Genomic DNA, 24,809 nt, shown 5'->3' with positions numbered 1-24,809 from the left:
TCAAGCCGTCACATCTCAGTGTCAGAACTTCAGATCGACCCTTAGTGACCATCGGGAGGCTTTAACGTCGGGGATTAATGCCAAAGTTGCCGCGGAAAACAGCAACGGGGAGACTAATGGAGCTTGGCAAATATTTGGTGGATTCCCTGGTTACCGCTTTTCCACCTCAACCCTCAGCAAAGACAGCAAACAAGTGCCGCCACCTCCGAGTGTGTAGAGCAGCACGTGGGGGAACGCGGTGCGGGGGCGACTGGCGGTCTTTGGAGATAAAACAGCATCACTGCGCTAAAAAAAAAAAGTGGCAGAAATATTAGGACACAATGAGACAAGATGACGTCTAACTTTCTAATGACACAGGCAAACCTTTCCTTTACTGTTTCTACTCTTGCTTCCTTCCTCAGGCTTCCGACCGATGAGCCATCACAGAGTAAAACGTCTCCAAACATCCACATTTCACAAACTAACAGGTCACAGAGTGGCCTGCGCGGGAACCTGGACTGAACAATCACAGCTTCTTCTTGTTTTACCGTGATCTCACGCTAACATTTGAGACTTTACTGTGAAGTGATCTTGCAGAATACCATTGTTAAATATTAAGTACATAACTACTTAAACATTTAAGAAGAAACTGCATGGTTGATATTTATGTTTCTGATCCATCGATTTATTTTTCAAGAAATGTTTTTAAAAATGAGACATATTATATTATTATTATTATTATTATTATTATTATTATTATTATTATTATTATTATTATTATGTGAAATAAAGACATTATGTAAACTTAGAGGGAGAATGGCTGCTTAGTCTGAGCTTCTTGCCGGTGACACTGAATATCATGCATTTATGTAGCATTTCATGAAAAGATTTTTTTATAAATAAAAGCTTCTTTTTAAAAAAAAAAAAAAAAAAAAAGAGAGAGATTCAGATTATTTCTCTAAACTTTCACTCCACCTCCTTTTTAATAACTGTGAAACTGATTTTCCAGGAAATTTCCCTCGTATTCTATTCGTTGATAAGGATCAGTTCAAAAGAATCCATTACGTCAATCAAACAGCAAAACCTGTCTGAATACTGTGTGTGTGTGTGTGTGTGTGTGTGTGTGTGTGTGTGTGTGTGTGTGTGTGTGTGTGTGTGTGTGTGTGTGGCCACGCCTAACCTGGGACCTGCTTCTGCTGATTCAGAGCAGGAAAAAAAAAAAAAAACTACACAGGGAGCCATGGTGGCTCAATGCTGCCATCTATGAGTCACAGTTGAAACTGCACACGGTGGTGATTTTCACCCCTGCGGGGCCGCCACAGAACGGCCAATATCAGAGCGTTCAACGCGAGCTCGAGAGTGCGACGGCCGTGTTTCACGTCGAGCTCTTGCGACGCGACCGCTCGACCGATTCTATCGACTTCATCAGACCTCAAAAAGTCCCCCGTTCTCTTTTTCCCCCCCCGCCCCCCCCCCAAAAAACAGCATGTTTTCATGCGTTATAAGCTCACTGGAAAACAGAGAAAGCACTGACTCATGAGTGGAGCAACAACTCTGACCCACAAAAAGCACAACCACAGAACATTCCTTGACTCGGAGCGGGGAAAGTGCAGACTTGTTTCTCTTGGCACCGGCGGCTCTATTCTTAAACTAAAAGTTCACCGTGGGCCCAGGCCAGGCCAGGCACGGAGGCCTAACCTTTCAAAATAGAGGCTCTTGCGTGCCGCGGGGAGCTTTTCTGACCGCTGATTACCGGGTGGGGGGGGGGGGCCACCAACGCAACGCGCGCACCCCTCCCCCCCGATCCCCGCTTGTCCCGACGAGCAAATTGCGGGCACCGACGTGACCTCATCTCCATCCAGCCAGAAACCGCCGGCGGAGCCGATTCCAAGAGCACAAATTTTCAAACAATGAAAACGTAACACCTCAAACGCACACAAAACCCGCACGCGCGCAGCTCGACACGCCCACGAGACGGGCAGAGACTTCTCTCCGCCGGCTTCTCGTTTGGCTTCAGGCGGCTTTTTGAACGACATCGCAGAGAGAAACGTACGCAGCCGCGAATGTGCCACCGAGGGCTGATTGGATGGCTATAATGTAAACACCAATCAGAGAGCGAGGGAATCCAGCGAATGGGCCATTCCAGAGAGGAGACCACTCATCACTCACTAAGGTGGTCTCTCAGTGTGTGTGTGTGTGTGTGTGTGTGTCCAAGGAGCTGTGAAACCCAGGTTAGGAACTCGGAAGCTTTTTGCATAACTGACGCTTTTCCGTAATTCTTCCGACATCGTAAAGGTTGAATTCCTTCCGATTTTAGATTCGTACTTGGGGGGCGTGGAGGGTTTCTCAGGAAGACGGGTTTCTCAGGAAGGTAGGACGGTTTCGCTAGGAAAAGCACTTCGGCGGAACTTTGTCACGGTTGACATAGTTTAGAAGTAGAACTGACTGAACTAACTGAAATGTTTCTACACGGCTGAGGTTCGCACGCTGAAAATGTGTATTGTGAAATGCACACTGTGCTCTAAAAAGGGTGTTGGGAAGGCGAAAAGCCGTTTTAAAACCTCTATCGACATTGCGTTTAGTTTTTATTTAGTATTCAGTGACAGAGAGGTGGCTTTTTTCAGTGGGTCAACTTTTGGTATACGGAAAAGATAACAAAAATCAGGGTCACCGTTCAGGACAAAACGCCTTCAAAGCTCAGCACATTGCTCACAAAGTGATTTTCACCCACATGAGGGGTGAGAAGACAGGCAATTGTCGTATTAAACATGTGCCGTTGCCCACTGGATCGCAAAAACAGAAGTTAAAAACAACTAAATCGTAATCCAAACAAGTCACAGGGAGTGAGTAACTTAACCCACATCAGCCACAAACTGGTAATCCAACCCGTGTATGAGGGCAAACTGCTGGCAGGATCAACAATAACAATGCGAGACCCATAAACAGACGAACCAAGCGAGCAAAAACAAGTGCAGGGACTGATCGGCAAACAGGCCCGTGAAATCGCGTGCGTGCCTTTTCGCAGAGACTGCGTGCCGACCCTGCAGCAGGTCGACGGGTGACACAAGTCTAACTGTACTGTGGGTGTGGATCTTGAATGAAGGCATTTGGAATCAAAGAGTACATAAAAGCGAAACGTTTGGATCCCAGCGCAGCTCCATCGTAACGGTTCAGTGTGGAACATTTGGAGATTTTAAAGAAGAAACGGCGACGTCGAGTGGTTACAATTTAGATTGCAGCGTCTTTCACTGCCCCTCCCCCTCCTGAGCTTGCCAGTGAGCTACGGCGGCCTGCGCACCCAAACCTGTACGCCCTGTCTATCTTCTTCTTCTTCGGTTCATTTGAAGACGTGATCGTTTCTGATCTTTTTTTTTACGAAACTTACGTATTCACAAGCAATAAAGATGTTTTTCACCAATATAAAAATCATAAATCAAGCCAAATATTACACACTGGACCGTTAAGTCATCTCGTCTTGACAGTTTCTAGCGGTCCCCGTCACATGCCCTGCCACGGCGCCGTCACTTTGAAAGGTTTCCTTGGTTACAGAGGCAACAAAACAGACTTGGTGCACGGACCATGTGGTTGGGCTTAGGATGGGATTGGTAATGTTTGTTTAAGTTAAGGCAGAAAGAATCTCTGCTCTGGAAATGCATAGTGACACTTGGGCACGCATTGAAAGGCCACAGTGCAGTTCGAGGACCCCGGTCACGGAAAACAGGAAAATACGGCAGGATTTCATAATGACGGGCGTTTAATTTTTACGACGCGGTGCCAGAAGCTGCGATGCAGAGCGTCGCTCCAGAGAGAGAGACATCTGACGAGGCCGAGGCGGGAGAGCCGCGCTGGTTCCCCACCGAGGGGCTCGGCAGCGGATGTCGGAGTCGCAAATGATGCATTTCTTTGCTAACTGCGATTTTTTTATTTTATTTTTTACAGTTAGCGCGTTTTCACCACTCACAGCCAGGTAACCTCGGCGCAATATGGGACTCCGTTCAACGTTTTGCTCAGTATCCCTGTTTGCTTTCACACTCGCTGCGTTTTTGTAATCACAGTTTTCAAAATAAAAGCAATATTTCTAAAAAATTTCAACAAAGTACAATTGCGATTAACAATTGTGACATTACTTCATGTGCAACCTGAGCTTGAGTAAATGCTCTATTTTGTCCAGCTTGTAGGTTTAGCTGCAGTAAGTTTTGTTCAAGTCATTGGAATAATTTAGATTTCAAATTTAAAAATCACGCATTTTACAAACTGTATACCATTTTGAGACCACAATTTGCCTAAACACACTAACCACAGAATTGTATTTTTGAATCAAGAATCGTTTGAACTGAGAGGTGACTTTCTAATCGAATCGGGACCTCAAGAATCGGAATCGTTGCAGAATTGTGAGACACCCAAAGATTCACATCTCTAATGAGGAAGCAGCCTGGCTCACCTATTGGTTAATGGAGGACAACTAGCCACATGTCCGTTTGTTTAGGCTAGGTCTTACAGACCATGCGGTGCGTCGGCATCCACTTCCTGTGTGTGGGTCACTCAAAACCTATATATACACGTATCTAAATCTCCACGTTGTGGACTGCGGGAATGTGGGATATTCTATTTTATTTTATTCTAAAGCGAGTTTTGAGGAGGAGCAAAGTTCTGCGACGTCCTGCGAAAACAAGTTTCCAAGTTCGACTGAACGCAGGAGGCCTGGAAGAATGAGTTGGATAATAACACTGTGTGTGTAAAGGTTGAATTTGCAGGTTTACACGGCCACACACAGCACGCGGTCCTGGCTCTCCTCCATCCAACGACGCCCCTTCAACTTCACGACAGAACCGTCGCTCTGTTCACAGCCACCGGTTCCAACAGAGGAAACCAGCACCCACACACACACACACACACACACATACACACACACACACAGACAGAGACGTCCCATCTCCACCCGACAAGACGGTTCCTTCTGCTGAACAAGCTGCCCCGCAGATGGGATTCCCAGTAGAACAGTGGCGGGCGGGCGGGTGGGGGCGGGGTGATGGATGCTGATGCTGAGCAGCCACTAGTGTGAGTATTCTTTTCCTCTGTGGTGGGACCGACTGGAAATTTCTCCAGACCGTCGCTGCCAGTAAACGGGCGGCTCAGCTGTTCGCAAGGAGGAGGCGGCGGTGCGGTGAGGAGGCGGGCTTATAGGTGTGGGAACAGACGGGCCCGGGCCAGAGCTGCACAGGTAGAGGGAATTACTGTGTGTGTGTGTGTGTGGCCTGCAGAGGGTCTGCTCAAAGTGGGAGGTGGGAGCAGAGTCACGACCCCCCCCCCCCCCTGACCGCAGAGGATGTGGAGAGGAGGGGGAGTCGTCATCTCTCTCTCTCTCTCTCTCTCTCTCTCCCTGTCACTCTTTGGCTTTTTCCTTGCTGCCATTGTGTGTGAGTGTGTGTGAGTGTGTTTTTTCCTTGCGACGCGCAAGTTTGCGGGGGGTTTTTTTCTTCATCGTTGCGGCGATGACGACGAAGATTTCGTAAAAAAGAAAAAAGGTTCAAAGCCAAACGCCTTCGTCTCGTCTTTTTTTCTGGGCTTTTTATTGTCATTTTGCCAAAGTTTCATTTCGGAAGAGTATTCACGTGTTCAGGGGAGAGCTAGCTGAAAGCTGTCAGTCGCTATGTGACGCTGCATCTGATGAATGGGGAGGCGCAAATGCCCACACCAGTATCAGGGGTTGAGTACTATACTTGTGTCGATACCACGAGGCCGATACCAGCTTTATATGCAAGTATATGAGAAATTTTGTTAAATTTATCATTATTATTATTATTATTATTATTATTATTATTATTATTATTAATAATAATAATAATAATAATAATAATAATAGGGGGGACAGACTGAGGGAAGTGTGGCTCCTCCAACCATCAACCACCCAACATCCACTCACATGTGTCTTGCCCAAGGACTAGGACAGACTGGGATGGAGCAGGATTTGAGCCGCCAGCCTTTCAGGTGACTGGCCAACCCGCTCTACCTCCTGAGCCACAGTCGCCCCTGAATCTGCGTTTGCACTGTGGAGTGAAACAGCGAGCGGTCGCCCCATGTTGTAGAAGAACGTGCTGAGGAATGTTGTTCCAAATAACTGAAACATCTGTGGATAAATTAAAAAAAAAACAAAAAACGTCAAAGTAATTCTATGGTGTGTAATGGCCTTATTAAGTAATCGGTATCTGTATTGGTAAGTAGTGAAATGCCAGTACCGTACCCAAGTTATGAAGTTATTAGAAAAGGTCTGTGTTTGTGCCAAGTACAGTCAAACTCCAGAACAACAAAGATATCTAGTAAAAGGGTAAAAAAAAAAAAAAGGAGGAGTGGGGCGGGGCCAAAGGATTCTGAAAGAGCTTGAAAGTCATTGTTTGTGTGTAAAAGGTTGAGCTTATCTGGAGCCGCCAAGAGCGATTCAATTGTAAATGATTCGTGTCCTCTCGGTGGAGACGGAACAATGAATTCATTTATCTATTATTACTGTGAGGGAAAAAGTGAGGGAGACAAGTGTTGAGAGAGCCCCCTCTCCCAGCTTCACACTCTTTCTCAATACTACTTACTAAGTCAAATGCTGGTAACAAACTAAATTTAGCTCAGTGGTGAGCTGACTCCAGATTGCGGTCGGATCCGGTGATGAAACTCTGCGAGGAGGCGGCGTCTCATATTCTCATTACAAACGGCCTTATTATCTGGCGATCTGACCGACCTCTTGGCTCCACGTCTCTGCCAGACCGCCGCAGTGAGGGAGGATCGGCCCCCCGAGTCTGGAGCGAGGGGGAGCGAGAGGAAGAAGAGGAGGAGGCGGAGGAGGAGGAGCGGTGCCGAGGGATCTCCTGGGATCCTTCCGCGGAGCTCACAGACAAAAGGGACTTTGTGGCACTGACTGACCCATCCAAGAAAACACAACTTCCTGTCCTCCCAGCCGCTCGCCCCCTCCCCTCCACGTCCAGCATCCTCCGCCACAGCCAGCGGCTCACTTCCCAGAACTCAGAATCCCCCCCCCCCTTTCCGACATCACGGACTGTAAGCCAGCGCACGCGGACGCGCTTGCAGATGCACTCGAGGCCGAGTTCTAACGCAAAATAATGGTTTTCCAATGGAGGAAAAAGCAACTCGGGTTCGTCCCGTTCGGCAGCCGCGATTGACAAAAGACTCGCTGCTGAAACGAAAAGGAGCGTCACACAGTTAAAAACTGCTGGATTCTTTCCCGTTATTATCGTGTCATTACAGTGTTGGCTGAATCTCAACTGATCCTGATCAAAAATCCCCAGTCCTCCCAGTCCGAGACCGAGACAAGACCCAGTAAAAATGCCCCCCCGTAACCCCGAGTTCGAGTCCGAGACCGAGAGCCTTAGAAAGTGGTCTGGAGACTCAACAAGCTCCACTCAAGTCTAGGATGAAAAATAAAGATGTGAAAATGGAAACTTCTTGGAAGTTGCTGTACCATAAAATTTAGATTCTTTCATTTTATTATCAATTTTCTTAATCATAACATAAAAATAAGGCCTGTATTTAAGGGAAATAGTTTTATGTGGTTGTTTCCAAGCAGTTACAGCAGTTACAGCAGATCATCACACAGCAGGGAAGACACGTTTGGCAGGGAATTTGTTCAAACTAGCACCTTTCTTCCTTTCCACCAATCTGTTTGTATTTTTTCAGTTTCAAAATTCCTGGAATGCGCTTTGGCGGCGTTTCAGCTAACTATTTGCCCTTCCCATTATTTTGGATTTCAGGGAACAGGAGGGAAGTCAAACAGCACTGAGCACAAAAAAAACAAAATCCCCGTTTTTCTTTCATTTGCACAATCAAGACACGTCGGGCGACGGAGAGAAACGCTAAGAGTGGCAGATTGACGGTACCTTGACGTGACTCTGGGCGCCCAGGTTGTAGATCTCCGTGGGCTTCACCTGGTTGATGATCTTCACCAGACACGTGCTGTCTGTCAGATCGCCGTAGTGCAGCTTCATGTCTTGACAGAGAGACGGACGAACAGGTTTTTCCACAGGTTTCTGACCAACGGCGATGTTTTAGTCACGGTCAACCAACAGGGAACTTACTGCCTTCAGTGTGTGTCTGAGGGTTCTGGTAGAGATGCTCAATGCGACCCGTGTTGAAGGAGCTTGAACGGCGCAAAACACCGTGGACCTATCCAACCAAACAGACAGAGAAAGGTCAGCAACATGTCCATGTCACCACACGACCAAAGAGGAGAAGAAAGAAAGAGAAGAGAAAAAAACATTACAGGAAGAAGATTTTTAATTTATGTTTTCATTTTAAGTGTTCAGTTGAAATTTTGTGAATAAAGTAAACATTTCTGGGGGGGAAAAAAAAAAGTCAACGTAAAAAAAGGTGCGTCAACAGAACACGGAGTGCATCTGCTGCTGCTGCTCCGGCCCCTCTGTCAAAGTTTTAGAACCCACTGTGGCCCCACCAGGTTGTCAGGTTTACCCAGCCCTGGTCTGGACTCTTATTGCTCTTTGTATATTCTGATACACACCAGCAGTCAACAGTGTGGACGCACCTGCACCTTCTTTATCTTGACTACTTTCTCCACTGCAGATACAAACTGAAGACATCAAATATATGAGCAATATATGTGAATTAATGTGGGAAAAAAAAAAATGTTCAATAGCTAAATATGTGATGTTCTGTATATTTTATATGAAGGGAGGCTCTTCTAGATCAGCTAAAATATAAAACTTGTCTGAGTTATTTCACACTTTTTGAGTTGAATACATATTCCATATGTGTTTATTCATCATTTTGATGCCTTGAGTCACAATCTACTAATGTCAATAGTCATGACAATGAAGGAAAAACCATTATCAGAAGTACGAGTCCAAACCTTTGACTGGTGGTGTCTATTAGAATCATTCTAAGGGTAGGACAACCAAACTACCTTTTTGTCAGACTGTGAGTATTATAATTTTTTTACTGTTTTTATGGGCAGTATGAGAAATCATAAATCAGACCTTAAAGAAACTGAAAAATTGTTTAAAAAATTTGTGCACTGGACACAACAACAACTGAATATACGAAATCCAATCCAGGTTGATGCGGGGGGGGGGGGGGGGGATCCCTGGAACACTTTGTTGTTTGGTGTTTTCGCAATTGCCAAGACGATTGAACACACGTGCACACACACACACACACACACACACACACACACACACACACACACACACAGTGTCTCTTCTATGCAGCTCAGCGTGTTTTTCAGTGCTGCCCAGGTTTGTACTCCATGTTCTGAAGGGCACCGCGTGAGGAAGCTCTGCTGTAGTGAGATAACAACAAGCTGATCCGCGGGGAGTCCATTAGCGGGAGGAATGCTGAGGCCTGACCTCACTTCCTGTATTCACTGTGCACTTCCTGCCTGCCGCCCCCAGGCTGCTGCTCTCTCTCTGCTGCCTCGGAGGAGTGGGGCGGCTGATGGCGGAGCTGACGCAGCTCGGCCAGGCCGGGGGTGGGGTTGTGGGGGGGGGGGGTGAGTGGTGAGGGTGCCAGTAGTGTGCAGCCTGCCGTCGAGTCATGCGGCTACCGTCAGGAAATCGCAACCCGGGCAGCCTGTTTACACAACTGTGTACGGGCCACTTTCCTAAGTGTGAAACAACAGCCGGGGCCTGGCGCAGCCTCGGTCCAAACGGTCAGAACCAGCTTGTTAACCTGTGCAGCCACCAGCGCCGTGTTGACTTTCTCTGCTTCTCCAAACGCAGACGCAAGTTTGTGACCTCGCTCGTACGGCTGGGTATAAAAACAGCCAATTCCCTGTTAATCGCCTGACCTGGAGGTAAAAGGTCAAGGGTCAACAGGCTTGAAGTGGGTCGCTGTGTGTGTGTGTGTGTGTGTGTGTGTGTGTGTGTGTGTGACTACGTTGACACGCATAGCTTAATCGAGCTATGCTCAAAATTCAGTGTCCTCATTTAAGGGACTTCTCTCCTTGTCCCCAGTGTTCATGCAGCCGAGATAAACAAATTATTGACAGGAACGTTTCCTCCTCCCCAACACTAGGGGGCGAAATCAGTCTTTTCAGCGAGTTCATTTACGGTTAGCCTCTTTCGTTGGTTATAATCGGACTAAGGCAATAATTGGGTTTTCTCGAGTGTCACGTGGTGTGTGTGTATGTGTGTGTGTGTGTGTGTGTGTGTGTGTGTGTGTGTGTAGAAAATGGACTGTAGCTCTGTAGCTACGTCACAATGACGTGTTGTAGCCAAGACCAAGGCCAAGACATGATCAAGACTAGAGAGCATTGAACTCGAGACCAGACCAAGACTGAATCCCAACAAAACAGAAAAATCACCAGGATCTTCTCTTTAATGCAAGCCTGCTTCTATATAAATAGAACAGCAATGATTATTTTCAGTCAGGTATCTATTAATCATTTTCTTTAACATTTTGCTGCTTGGACAGCTATTGAAAAAAAAAAAAAAACTGCTTCATAAAATAAATTAAAAAAAGAAGCGTTTTGTACGATGCGTAAGAACCTTTAACGTCGGAGCTCAACACTAAAAATCCGCTCGTCTCACTCACAGTGGTCAGCCTCAAAGTTCTGCACGGTTCAACAAACATGGGGTCTCACAAGCAGAGCGTAACGAGGCAGCAGCTGGATTGTTTTCTGCAGTGCTGGCTGACCAGTCTCGATCGTCGCACCGAGACCCTTAATAAGTGTTCTTGAGACCAAGAGCGGATCTCAAGTGCTAGAACGCCATGGTGATCCCTCAGGGACTCCCGAGCATGCGGCGGTTGGATGCGGCTTATCGCGGGAATGCGTGCCGTTATTATTAACAAGTGTCTGCATTTTTTTCCCCCCGGGGGGGGGGCGCACTTGGTCCTCGAACTCTGCCTTACCTCGTAGCCTTTGGCAAGAAGGAACTCGGCCAGGTAGGATCCATCCTGCAGAGAGAGACGACAACATTTAGAAAGTCATTCGCTCATCCTTCCGTCCTCCACATCCGTCACAGTTTTTATTGCAAAAACAAATTCGATATTTCTGAAATTTCGACAAAGTGCAATTGCCATTCGCAGGTGTTTTCCATTGCATGGTGTGAATGAAGCGCATTAGCCGGAATTTCTATTAAAATCTCGCCCCGCGAAAATGACTCTGAGAATTCTCAACGCTTCAGTTTCTTTACGCTTGTTCGCTGTCAAGAGCGGCTGTGGTATTTTTCTCTTGGATTCCTTGTCAAAAATATTCCGTCTCCTCCTCCGTCCAATCAAAACGCGCCGGGCGGGTCATGGAAACGCAGCCGCTGGGGACAGCCGATATGATACGGCGCACGTGTCACAGTGCACGTGTTCATTGGAAAAGAGGATTTGCAAATGTGTGTGTTTGACAAATTTAAAAACATAATGATCAGAAGATAAAATAGCGACATAAAACAGTAAAAAGTGACATAATGAGAATATGGCGAATCAATTTGTATACTTAATTAATTATTAGGCTAAATTATGTTCCGCAGGTAAACACTTAATTGTCATATTGTACAGGAGTCCAAACCTTTTCTTGCCCCTTTTGTTCGGTAACCCACTTTGGGATTAAATGCCATGAATTATATCTTCGGTAATATTTCCCTTTCATTGGTGGCTAGTTGAGATTTTTTCAAACAAAAAAGGATACCAGTGTTGTGGAGGTCGTGAGAAGGACAAAAGTCGTCACGAAACTAAAGCGGACTTTTTCAGAAATGTGCCAAGAGAAGTCCTTGAGCGGCAACACGTCAGATGCTTTAAACTACCACCAGAGAACAATTTAGCGGGTGTTCAAATTGGGGGGGATAAATAGATAATTTAGATGAAAAGGCCCCGAGATGGATTCTAAAGACAGCATTTACACTGTGAAATAACAGAGATTAGAAGTCAAAGAAAACTTTTTGCATAGTGTTGGAACAAGAGCCTCATATATCCACAAGAGCCGCCGCGTGTGCGTGTGTGTGTGTGTGTGTGTGTGTGTGCGGGCCCTGTCAATGAGGTCTTGTTCCTCTCACCCATGTTCCTTCTTTTTTTTTTTCCCCGCTCAGACTTTCCAACCGCACGTTCTGGAGGCCGCCGAAAGATTCCAAACTACTAATGGCATTCGTCCCTCAATACCCTCTCACACATGTGCGCACAGAGATACACACACACACACACACACACACACACACACACACACACACACACACACACACACACACACACACACACACACACACACACACACACACACCAGCTGACTTCTCTCCGGCGGTAATGAGGCAAAGGGCAGAGAGCAGAAGGAGGAAAGGTTGTGGAAGAAACACCTCTGCTCTCCTCCAGAACCTGCACGCTGCGCTGAGACGGTGCAGGCGGAGCTCAACACGGTTGCATGATAGAAGGAGATTGATTGGAGGCAGTCGAGTCAAATGAATGGCCACTCGGGGTGGGGGGGGGGCGAGGAGACATCGCCGGGTGTTTGTTTTGTCCGGGTGCCTGGTCGGACTCGCACACATTAATATTAAGACTCCGCAAGATGCGGAGAATCCTCTTGGTAAATCATTCATCTCTTATCAGGATTAATCTGCAGTGTTGCGGGAGTTTGGATTTGGAAATTTGCCGGCAAGCAAGGCTTCCCACAAATTTCACCGCAACTGAAGATTCAACAAACGTGTGGGACTTGACACCTTGGTGGTGGAGTTCCTGAGAAGCGCAGTGTCCCAGGACCTGAAGTGGACCTCACACACAGACCCAGTGAGGAGGAGGCTGTACTGAGGAAGTTCAAGCCGCCTCGGGGGCTGCTGGTCGTCTCCTCCAGCGCCACCATGCAGTTTGATTTCTAGTGATATCGGTATTTTTAGCGATACATCGATCGCTAATCAGAGTAAAACTTTGTATTGATAAAATTGCTGAATCGTGAACTTGACTACTTTAATATAATGAAATGAAAAGAACATACTACATACATAATATTAATGTACAGAATTTAAATTCTACATGATAGTCTACCAAAGATGATTAACTGGACCTTTCTGAGCTTGCTTTTTAACTTTCAATAAAACTCTTGCGCGTCCAGCTGACACCGACGCCAAACCACCTTCTGCCCGTCCTGTCCCTGCACCGCTCCAGAAAAAAAAAAATAAAACAAATAAAACAAATCTCCATCTGCTGTCATGTTTTCCTGCTGATGTGCCAGGGTCAAAGTGCACCACGCCAGGCCAGCGCGGAAAACGAGCCTGAAGAGCTGCACTTCTGTTTCACAACAAGAGGCTCCATTGAGACTCCACTGGCCCATAAACCCTGGCCTCACCTCGCTGCTTCCTGTTATGGCCACGTGGTGGGAGCGTGCACATGTGTGCGCATGCAGACACCAAGCTCACCTGCCTGATCACAACTTATTCCTCCTTCCTTCCCCCCCACTGTGTGACAGGCAGAGAGCATTCTGGACGTTCTGCTCCTGGACTTCATGGCAAATGATGCACGAATGCTTGAGAAAAGCTTGCTTATCGCTGCCTCTGCACAATTTGACTCTTTTGCACATCTGCATGGGTTGTTTGTTGCACATAGATTGATTTGAATGTTTTTGTAACTACTGTACAGTTTATTTTTGGACAGTTTTTTAGTGCTGCAGTGTTGTTTGCCAATTCGGGATCAATAAAGCACATATATTCATCTATCTATCTATCTATCTATCTATCTATCTATGTATCTATCTATTTATCTATCTACAGAGGGACCTATTTATTTACTTTAGTCAAAGGTGCACAATCATTTGCCATCACAACAAATTGAATTGGTCCATTTTATTACCAAAACGTAGTTGGTAACATTCAAGCTGACGAAAGAAACAAATCTGCCCACTTAAATCAAACCTTGACAAAAGTGAAAGTAGAAAGCAAGAAGGTGGTTTTATAAAAAGGCTTTACTTTGCTACCCCCTGCTGGCGGTAAAATGAATTACGTATGACGCTATCATTAACCATGAGCACAGAAACAGGGATGGATGAAATAACGAATATTCACGTCTGTTGCCGGTGAATGATGAATTACAATTTTAAGATTAGGACATTGAAATATATTTTGAGTTCATTTAACCATTGAAAGATGTCAACCCTGTATCAATTGCTGTCCTTCTGAAGCCAAGTGAAATAAATCGCACTTGGGAGACTTGAGAGTGATTGTCCGCGCAATTACAGGACATCACAAAGCCATGAGGTTTAAAAAAAACTTTTTCCCACCGCTGTACAAACAGACTAGAAAATGACTCCTCAAATCAGGGGTGTTTCTTTCTATTGTCGTCCTACCATGAGCTGCTTTATACGGACCAGGAGACGTCACCTGAAGGTGACTTCAGCTGCCACATTGACCAACAATCTCAGCCCAATGACTCTCATTGCTGGCCCTTTGCTCTGATCCAGGCCCAGGCTGCAGCTGCTGGACTCAGAGAAGAAGCGCGACAACATGAAGAGCGAAAAAAGCGGACGTACGCGACCAGTCAAAGGTTTGGACACGTACTTGTGTCTTGGTCATCTATATTTGATGTCTTCAGTGTGTATATCTACAGTGTAGAGAGTAGTCAAGATAAAGAAGGAACAGGTGTGTCCAAACTTTTGAGACCGCTAGTGTCGAAGGAGAAGGTCACGGCGGTCACGGCGTCAGGGCAAAGCGCAGGAGGAGGAGGAGGAGCGCAGCCGCAGAGTCAACACACAAGGTTTAATGTCGGGGGGTGTGGGGGGGTGGAGGTGGTGGAACCTGTCCTCTCCATAACCCTGTAAAAACAGCACCATCAGCCAAAGCCCCCCGTCTGCCTCTGCGCCTTGGCTCTGGCACTCAGGTGGTCTCCCGTAACTTAGGCCGCCTCGGCCCCTCCCCCTCCCTCTCCCCCACCCCCCCGACGCTCCGCACTGAGCGAGGCGGCAGTCGGGAACGGAGTCAGCGTGATGCCGGAGAATTTACGAACGGTAGTTATTCCCCGGATTTACGACATCGCTGTGACCCGACGGCCTGTCTGGTGACTTCAGAGCAGCTCTATGCAAACGTCCAGCGAAATAAAAATGAGTTAAGGCTGTTTTGCCGTGACGGAGGGGGAGGGCGGAGACGCTTCAGAACAGACCGCCTGTCAAAGAGAAACACAGGAGGCTCTGAAAATGTCTTTTCAAGACCTTTAACGCTCCTCTGGTTGTGACGGGCAAACGGACAAATTTTTCATCTGCCACTGTGATTGATGTACGATGAGCCCGCGGAAAAAGGTTAATGTTGACATTTAAATCAGAAGGCTGCAAATAAAAACCAGACAGAGGAGCTTTGAGCTTTTATCTTAGACCTTTAGATTCAATGTTGCACGTCTGCAAGAGGAAGTTTTTCGATACAAAGTGTTAAGCCTTTGCTTGTCGTTGCTCCATATTCAGGTTGAAGCAACACAATGATGTTCGGGTCCATCTAAAAAGGTTCACTGTTACTGTACAGGTAGTACCCGAAAAATGAGAATATCGGGTAAAAGCTGTTTTATTTTGGCGATTTAACGTAAAAGATGAAAGCAACACATTTTATTGAGCCATTCCACGCAAATTGACATCTCAAGCAGTTCCTTGTTGTAACTTTGCTGATGAAGATTTCCAGCTTATTAAAACCACAAACTCAGAAAATTATTACAAAATTTAAGCTGCAAGACCTGATCAGCAAAATCCAAAGAAATAAAAACTTGAAATATATTGATTTGCGTATTATTCCTTTATATAATATGTCACATTCACCTTTTAAGTTGAATTGCAGAAATACAACAACCTTTTCGGGATATTCTCATTTTCTGGGTAGAACCTGTACATCTGGAGGAAAATGTTTTTCAATAAATATCAATGTCGGCCCGCGACTTTGTCCAAGTTCACATTTTGGCCCCATTGTGGATGAGAGTTTGACGGCCCCTGTACTGAGGCGTAGGCGGAGATTTGATGTAATAAAAAAATTTTAAAAAGAGAGGCGCAATTGAAGCGAAGAAAACGGGTCCAACAACAGCGTGGGGGCAAACAAGTTTGGTTGGACAACATAAAGACAAACGAGAGAAGGGAATGTGGATTCACTGGTTTAAGGGCTGTATAAGCCAGTCTGTGCCGCTGCACACCAGCGCACCGTCTCACGATGTCAGGTGTGTCCGCTGAATGGATCATTTTCCATGAAGCTGAAAAATGACCTAATTTAACTGAACCGGCCTGAAAAGATCCATTGTCGTGTGACTGTGCGTTAAATGGAACTTGAGCCTCTTTTCCTCCAGGAATATCAGCTCTGTGTGCATCTAAACAGGCCCAGCTTTCACACTGAGTCTCGTAATTATTGTTCCTTTCATAATATTTCGGTTGGTGTTGTGCCATTGGATTTTTCAGTGTAAAACAAATACACCGTGGCCCAAAAAAAAAAAAACACACTAAACCTGTTTGGCTTAGTATGACGTGCTCACCCTGTCTTCACAAACTGGCTCGATGACTTTCCGTGGAGAGTCACTCACACAAGACAGGCCACGCAACCGTGGTTATCAAACTGCTTTTCAAGAGCAAACCAGCGCGTGAAGCAACGGCAAACACCCAACAACAACGCGTGAAACAAACTGCACTTTAAATTGAGCTCCGTCACGTCTTCGGTTGCGTATTGACTTGACTTGATGTACACAGAGCAACACGCAGCAGTGAACTGATTTCCAGCCCAGCAATTTGATTGGATCGTGAAGGTGTATCACCGTGAGTGCCGTTGTTGAACACTGGGACGGAAAGACACGTATGACTCCACACCAGGCCCGGGGGGGGGCACATGCAGCATGTTGGCCTTTTTAATCCGGCCTGCCGAACTTGAAGAAATTTGGATTTTGGTGGAACGCTTTTGTTCATTTTCGAATAGAAATTAAAGCACATGTTGACAATAATGTCGCTTGTCAAACTTTAGAACCCATTGCGGGCCCACCAGTCAAAACGTTTGCCCACCCCTGAGCTACACAGAGAGATTATATTGCGAGGAAAAAAAAACGATTTAAAAGAATTTACATGACATAGACCATCATGGAATCACTTTGTTTCTCTTTTGATGCTCGCTTTCTTTATTGGACTGGTCGTACACAGTGTTTTCCCACGCACTTGTACTCATCCCTGTGAGGTGACTGGCTTTGCTAAAGCTACTATATAGAATGCTCTCTTTTTGCTATTACTTTTTTTGCTGCTCCGCACTCACAGTCTGTACTTATTGTTACGCCATCACATGGCCGCTCCTAGTACTGTCGCTTCAAGCAGGAACTGCTGTGACAAGAAGGAGCTCGAGCCACGTTGACGTTGGAGATATGACGAGCATCTTAAAACATGACACGGGAAAAAGCACTACGGTTTACATTGGAGTAAAAGCGGATAGGGAGTGAACACAGAAACGTCACAGTTTTGTTTTTTTTTTCTATTACACCTGTCATAAAAACAAAAGTATTCACAAAATCACCACGGTCACAGAAGCACCTGAGGATAAATCTGGCATTCAGTTATATATATATATATATATATATATATATATATATATATATATATATATATATATATATATATATATATATATATATATATATATATATATATACAGCACAACTTCCTCCCGACTCCACTCAGGTTGCCGGGGTCGTTTTTTCCGCCTTTCAGTCAAACTCCTCGACACCTGCCAGCTCGACTTGTCACTGCTAGTGGACTCTCACTTCACACGCTAATCACTACACTCGAGCGTGGCGACGCCTTTAAAACAACAACAACAACAACAACAACAACACACACACACACACACACACACACACACACACACACACACACACACACACACACACACACACACACACACACAGGCGTTGAGTGTGTGGGTCAATGATACCAAGATCATCTCAACAGGGACAATAAGCCATTGTTGAGTCGAAAGCACCGGTTTGTGTGCTCGAAACAGAAGGTTAAAGGTGACAAAATAGTGGAAATCCCCCACAGAGAAAACGCAGCACTGATGACGTTTAAACGTCATCTATACAATATGCAAGGGTCTCCATTTATGACACCATAAAATCCACAGTGGTGGTGGGGAGGTGGAAATAACCCGAGGAGTTAACAGGAGCATCGTTACAAGGAAACCGGATGTTGGTGCTGGTTACCTGCCCAGTGATGCCGGTTATAATAGCCACCTTCTTCGTCTTCGTCGCTTCGGAAAGGTCTGCGGGGCTTGAGCACTGTGCCATGTTTGACAGCCTTTCGTTTCTATCGTATTCCCTGTTTGTTTGTTTTTTAAAGTGCGCTAAACAAGCCGGGCAACAGTGTTCAATATTGAAGCCGCCGGTGTATTTACAGCGCGAGCACTGAGGGGCTGCGCCGCTGCGAGCGTAACAGGAAGCAGCGAAGAGCTCAGCCAATGAGAAGAGAGCAGTTGCCCCGCCTCCGGCCGGCGGAAGCCGTGTTGCGGAAGTGGGGGACGGGTTTTTAAAGAGACCGGAGCCTTCATATAAACGGTCATTGGGGAAACCACAGCGCCATTAGGAGGACTGGCGGAATTGTTTTTGCGGGGCTGATTTGTGTTTTTTAACGGTACAAATACACACAAATCAGCCTGTAGGAGTTTTGGAAATGCAAAAGCAGTTCAAGCAGGGTTATTAAATCTTGCGTAGACTTCAACAAACCTATCCTCAGTTACTCCACTCTAGGCCGCCAGTTAACTTCCACACGCTGAAACAGATACAGGAAAAATGTAAGCATGTCTATGCCAGGAGGGTAGCACAAAAACATTGGAACAACACTTCTTAGACAAAATAATGACATTCACAGGTGGTTCATAAGACCCTGAGACCGGACACACTTGAGCTGCAATTCCTACTCATCAATACAAAATAGATTTTAAGAAAAGAAATACAGGCATACAACAATTTTGAATAATAATAATAATAATAATAATAATAATAATAATAATAATAATAATAATAATAATAATAATATATTTAATATATATTAAACTTACCAAATAATCACCTGCACTCACTCGGGTTAAGCGAAGAAGATCTTTATATCGTATTGATACGTCAGTGGCTCAATAGATTTCAGGTATCTGTCTGTCAGCTTTGCTTGGGCCCCTGCTCATGGAGGTTAAGAATTGAAGATGTAGACGTAACAAGCAGTCATTGAATACACCTTGTGTGGATGTAGAAATTTTGACGAGAGCACAAAGTAATCATTAGAAGTTTGACACATAAACACATGGTTAGATATGAGAGGAGGAAGGGGACAATCATCAAGTCTTGAGTTCAGCTACAGTGGATAAATGATTCACTCCAGAAAATATGGGTAAGCAGACTCTCTAGCATGTTATCTTGAAGTAAGGTGTATATGTACTATAGTGATAACAGTAACATAAAAAAAAAAAAAGAAGCAAGATACAGATACCAAACTTGAATTCCTATATACATGGCAGGGACACCATCAGCTTTGTCATTGCTGAACAACAAAGCCTTTATATCCGCAGCTGGGTGTGGACTTGCCAGTCGACTGTGGAAGACGGTGGACAAATAAGCTTCAGAACAAACATCCTGAGCGAAGCATCAAGTGACATTTGGTTGTGTTTGCATAAACCTCAATCTGGTGAATAAAGAGGTCAGAGTAGGGTGGCCATATTCTGAAGAGCCAAAGAGAAGAAGAAGAATCTTTTGGAGATAGACACCAACAAAAAAACTGAACATACCCAAAGATGACAAAGTTGCATTATAAACTGTTAAGAATAAATATTTATTTTGTTTGAAAATCCAGGTATCAATAAAGAATCAGATCTCAGACCTCAGATTTCTGTTGACCTCTGGATAGGTCAGACAGTGTGTACGGCTTCCCATCAGTCACATACTTTCTTGTTTTTTCGCTGCTAGTTCTACAGTCTTACAACTAGAAAAAGAGGCAGGACTACTGGTTGGAATAATGGCGGAACATAAAAACATATAAAATAAAAAATGATTGGATACCTTTTAAACTGTGACGCTTAAGTGGTAACATAATACTTGTAAAGATTGGGAGCAGCACAGAGGCGTATCCATTCACCCCGTCTGCGTGAACAAAAGACAGACAACACATGGCTCTGTTACAGCACTAACTCACTTGACGAAAAAAAAAAATGTTTTAAAGCCATTTTTCTTTTAATCGTGTCTATTTTTACATAAGCAAATTGAAAAAACACACACACACTTTAAAATCCTACTTCTGATGATAGAGCGCCGTTCATTATGTTTGCTGCCATATGATAAGCATTCAATAATGGAGTATCAGAATAGGGCAGGGGGACAAAAATCCCTGTTGTCTCAAAACAACAAGGGCGTGGTTCCATTCCAGGGCCCAAGGCCTTTCTGTGTAGTCTGCGTATTCTGTGAGTGTGTCTGCATGGATTCTCTCCAGTATCATATACATCAATTGAGGAAATGTCCTATAACCATAGTATTGTAAAATTTCATTTTTGTAGATTACGAAACAAAAAGTGCTCGACTGCAGGTGCCTCGACTCAAAATGGAGTTTGGAGGTTGACACTTGAGTTAACAATAAAATAAATGCGGGTTCCAGGCCCACTGGGAAGCAAATGCTCAGACTTAGACCAGATAATGTAAAAGAAGAATCCAATTTGAGGATGATTATGCTGAGGAGATTCTGAACTTGAACTTTATACACGGGTTGAGATTTTGGTACAAAATGTTTCAGATTAACAGCACTGTCTGCGCCCAGAGTCCCACGGTCTTCTCCACTCCAGTGCTGTGTCTACACCAATGTTCAGTTCACCCAACAAAAGTGTGATAGTGTATGACGTAGACAACATACTGATTGTGTTTTTGACACACAGGCACACTGTGAACCGGATGCTTTACAGTCTATCTTTGGACATCAAAGTCAGTAAGTGCAACCACAGTGGAAAACTGAGGTGAAATATCTGGGTCGTCAGAACAACGAGTAGGTGAGGGCACAGAAGTTAGCTTTAGATGCAGGCAGCGGATTGGCTGTGGCGACCTCTGAAGGGAACAGCATGAAGGAAAAGAAGCAGGTTAGAATGTTTAGTGCAGATGGTGCAGAAATATGTTTGAGTTTCAGGTATGAATACTAATATATATAAATATGCATGCAAGTTCCTTAAGTGGAGATCCTTCTGCCCTAACATTGTATACACATATATATGTACATATGTATATATATATATATATATATATATATATATATATATATATGTATATATATATATGTATATATATATTTATATATGTATATATACATATATATATATATATATATATATATATGTATATATATATATATATATATATGTATATATATGTATATATATATATATATTTATATATATATATATATATATATATATACATATATATATATATATATATATATATATACATATATATATGTATATATATATATATATATATATATGTATATATATATGTATATATACACATATACGTATATATACACATATACGTATATGTATATATATATATACATATATATTATATATACATATACGTATATGTATATATATATATATATATATATATATATATATATATATTATATATACATATACACACATATTGGATATATTGTTTTTGAATTAATACGAGAACCCTAAAATTTTGCTTGTTTTTGTTTGAGGCTTTCACAGTGTGTCATGGGTATAAAAAGGGGGGTGGGGGCCGAGGAGAGCTTCGACCCAGCCAGACCCCCCTGCATTGCACACATTGGTTACTGGGTCTGCTGTTATCCAGCCCTCAGCCAGGCTCCCAGCCTGCCCCTACGAGCCTCTTAGGGTCAAAACAACCTCGCCTTGGCCGTGTCGGAACTTTGTCTGAGTTGCACTGAAATGAAAAGAACCAGACTGAGACTTTGCCACTTGTTACAGTATTTCTTGGACACACATATATATATATACATATATGTATTTTTGTATAGTACACATGAAAACTTTAAAAAGGTACAACAGATTCAAGAAATGAAAATAACAAAGCTTTCCCATTTCCAAACTAAAAAGCCAACAAATGAGTGACAAACATTCGTCCAACTTCCCGTAACTGCAAGAACGCGGGACAATAAAAGCACCGGCTGACATTCGTCTGTTGTCGCTCATTGGGGTTTGAGTTGTGTTCAACACCCACGTGACTGGCTGAAGTCCTGTTTGCGTTACCATAAAAGCGACCCGAGAAAAGTTTTGCACTTTCAAGTCAGGTGATAAAAGGAGCATTGAAATGCACTACGGTCATAAACATGAATCATTCATAGGTACTGTTGGGTGGTCTGTTATGCCTTCATGGAAGGTGAGAGGGCTACTCCGAAACTGCTAAAGCAAAGGCAAACTAGTGGCGTGCGCGGTAAGGTGTAAATCGGGGCTACGGTGAAAATGTCATGATTTAAACTCCAGCATCAGTCTGGTTTCCAGGGGAATGACAGCATGCATTACGGTGTCGCATAGAAAATAAAGACACGTGGTGAGTTCAAAGCTTCGTCCTACTCAACTCTTTGTCGGTACATTCAAGAAAGGATAACAATTGTTTTCATAAGACTTTTACATTAAAGAAAGAAAAGAATTGTGTTGATAAAATACACTATGACATTCCGTCTTTATTATTTCTCTTGAAAAATGTTTTCTACATCCTGATGAAGGAGGCCAAAAAGGTGCAAAGCATGCAACAAACCAGGGCAACATGGCAACGGGGATCACGGCGGGGCAGCGTCGGTCTTCAGCGCCACCGCCGCCGCCGACTCGCTGCTCGTCTTCATGGGCGCCGTGTGACTCATCATTAAAAGTCTCTGAATTCATCGGCTTGCGGCGACGCTGGTGTTTCTTTGAGCGGGTGAGTCCTCAGTCTGACGTTTTGTTGTGCTCTCAGGGGGAAGGGGGGGGGGAGTGATTCATTCCTGCGCCACAAAGTCTTTTTCTGGTACTGATCGGGCTTCAGAGCAGCGAACGAAGCCAACATGAGGACGCGAAGCGGAGAGGAGTTTTCCAGTAGCTGTACGGCTACAGCAGCATTGGTCCAGCGTTAGGCTCCAGAGCCCTACAATGTCGAACGGCGTGCTGTGGGTTGGGGGGGAGGGGTAAAGAGGAAAGATGACGGTGACTGTGTGAAGGCCGCTGTGCTGTGTGTGTTTCAGATCACTTCAGACGGGGTCAGAGTACCTGTCTAGCTCTCTGGAGGAGAGGTGTTTGTGGAGTGGCACTTGTTCTTCTGCAATGAGAGAGATTCATCAGTGCGACCGGAGCATCAACACTTCACGCAATCACACACATTCCTGCAGTACAGACTTGAATTTCCATGCTGATTCTTTTTTTTTTTTGCGAGTCAAGCATAAAGATCGATGAGGGCTGTGATCAACTGAGAGTTGACAGGTTAGATAACTCTCCCAAAATGTAAAGAATAAAGTTGCCTTTGATTGTTACATTGTTTCCGCCGCCGTACAGGCAACAAAACTATTTTTTTTTCTTTTTTTTTAAAAAAGCCACAAGTCAACCGAACCAAAAACTGGAGAGAAGTTTTTGGTTGGGAGAACCTACGGAGATGAAGTCAAGGATCTTTGAAGGATGCAAATAGTCTGTCACAGAGACTGGATCATGTTTGTATACATTATAAGATTATTCGCTGCGACCTGACTGGGATTCAAACCCAGAACCCCTGGTCTTTAAATAGTTACTTACTTTTCATAATGGAATTTGGATTCAAATTTTTCTCTCCATTTCATCAGAAAACAGTTTGGGGTCAACTGTCAATCATACTTATTTCTATGTGAGCAAAAAAAAGTAAACAGCAGACGGGGCTCATCTAGAAGGAGCGGCGGGCAAAACTGTAGATTACTGAGGTTTTTGAACGCAACCTTTTGACTGAGCCGATAGTGGAGACTCTGGTCGGAGAGCCAGGGGTGTTTGAGCGACTCTGTGGCGCTCATCCTCCAGCTCTTGCTCTTCACCAGCAGACGGGTGATGAAGTCTTTGGCCTCGTCCGAGACGTCGGTGAACTCGTCCACCTCAAAGTTCCACTGGCAGGCCAGGATGTTGTTCAGCGTCTCGTTGTCGTCGTCGCCCAAGAACGGGGAGAGGCCGCTGAGCCTGGAGCACGGAGAAGAAACGCAGGTTGGAGACAGCCGCTCCAGCGCGTCCTGTTGGTGCGAGAGCATCTTCAACTCACAGCATGTACGTGATGACGCCGAGGCTCCACATGTCTGTGGGGAATGAAACAAACTCGTAGTTGATGACCTCGGGGGCCAAAAATTCAGGCGTTCCAAAGTTGACCCTCAGCTTCTCCCTGGGTTTGTACCTGGAGGAGACACCAGGGTGCAGATGAAAGGCTTTACAACCATGCTTTGGTTTTGTCTTGGAATTATTTTGAGGAATACGGAAAATAATAATACGGAAGGAATAATAAAAATGAGAACATTGAGTTTACCTCCTTGCCAGGCCAAAGTCAATTATTTTAATCTTGTTTGTAGCTCTGCTGACACATAATATGTTTTCTGGCTGGAAAAACATACAAACAAAGATGTTATTAGATAACTATAGATGATGTGACTCAAGCAAGAGATGAAACAGAGTAAACTTGCGAGTTCTTCAACATAATAAAGCATATGGCAAGGTGAGGCACCTTTGAAGTTGACATTGGCCTCTTAAAATAAAACAAACAAAGGCCTGAGACTCAACTAAAAAAGCACCAAAAATAGTTTATATTTATACACTACAGTTGTAGGATTGCATCAATGATCGCATGTAGTTTGTTTTGTGAGGTTCCTCTTGGCTGTGTATTCTGCTCACTGGTGATTTATCTCTGCAGTGTATTTAAAAATAATTAAAAAA

At 44.5% G+C, this 24,809-nt stretch overlaps 3 protein-coding genes across 5 annotated transcripts in view; 1 reads left to right on the top strand and 2 right to left on the bottom strand.

Annotated features, from left to right (window-relative positions):
- The window catches only part of gmds (GDP-mannose 4,6-dehydratase), a 150,410-nt gene extending 132,100 nt beyond the window's left edge, over positions 1–18,310 (bottom strand). The window contains exons 1-4 of the mRNA XM_076045366.1: positions 18,097–18,310; positions 10,846–10,890; positions 8,058–8,145; positions 7,860–7,969 (exon numbers count right to left, since the gene is read on the bottom strand). Coding sequence (XP_075901481.1) covers positions 7,860–7,969; positions 8,058–8,145; positions 10,846–10,890; positions 18,097–18,180 — 327 coding nt within the window. The 5' untranslated portion in view covers positions 18,181–18,310. The remainder of the gene's footprint in view (positions 1–7,859; positions 7,970–8,057; positions 8,146–10,845; positions 10,891–18,096) is intronic.
- A 5-nt stretch (positions 18,311–18,315) lies between these two features.
- serpinb1 (serpin peptidase inhibitor, clade B (ovalbumin), member 1) overlaps positions 18,316–24,809 on the top strand; it is a 66,644-nt gene continuing 60,150 nt past the window's right edge. Inside the window, exon 1 of the mRNA XM_076045365.1 lies at positions 18,316–18,321. The gene's annotated coding sequence lies outside the window, so the exon portion shown is untranslated. The remainder of the gene's footprint in view (positions 18,322–24,809) is intronic.
- The window catches only part of mylk4b (myosin light chain kinase family, member 4b), a 31,973-nt gene continuing 29,628 nt past the window's right edge, over positions 22,465–24,809 (bottom strand). For all 3 annotated transcript variants that reach the window (XM_076045528.1, XM_076045526.1, XM_076045525.1), the window contains 5 exons: positions 24,406–24,476; positions 24,148–24,276; positions 23,837–24,068; positions 23,145–23,193; positions 22,465–23,042 (listed from right to left, as the gene is read on the bottom strand). In XM_076045528.1, the coding sequence (XP_075901643.1) occupies positions 23,149–23,193; positions 23,837–24,068; positions 24,148–24,276; positions 24,406–24,476 (477 nt within the window). In that variant the 3' untranslated portion in view covers positions 22,465–23,042; positions 23,145–23,148. The remainder of the gene's footprint in view (positions 23,043–23,144; positions 23,194–23,836; positions 24,069–24,147; positions 24,277–24,405; positions 24,477–24,809) is intronic.

The sequence above is a fragment of the Nelusetta ayraudi genome, unplaced genomic scaffold (assembly GCF_046127955.1).
Source record: "Nelusetta ayraudi isolate G7.1 ecotype Tasmania unplaced genomic scaffold, CSIRO-AGI_Nayr_v1 ptg000084l, whole genome shotgun sequence".
Taxonomy (NCBI): domain Eukaryota; kingdom Metazoa; phylum Chordata; class Actinopteri; order Tetraodontiformes; family Monacanthidae; genus Nelusetta; species Nelusetta ayraudi.
The sequence above is the reverse complement of the archived record's forward strand: the minus strand, read 5'-3'. Positions and strand labels throughout refer to the sequence as shown.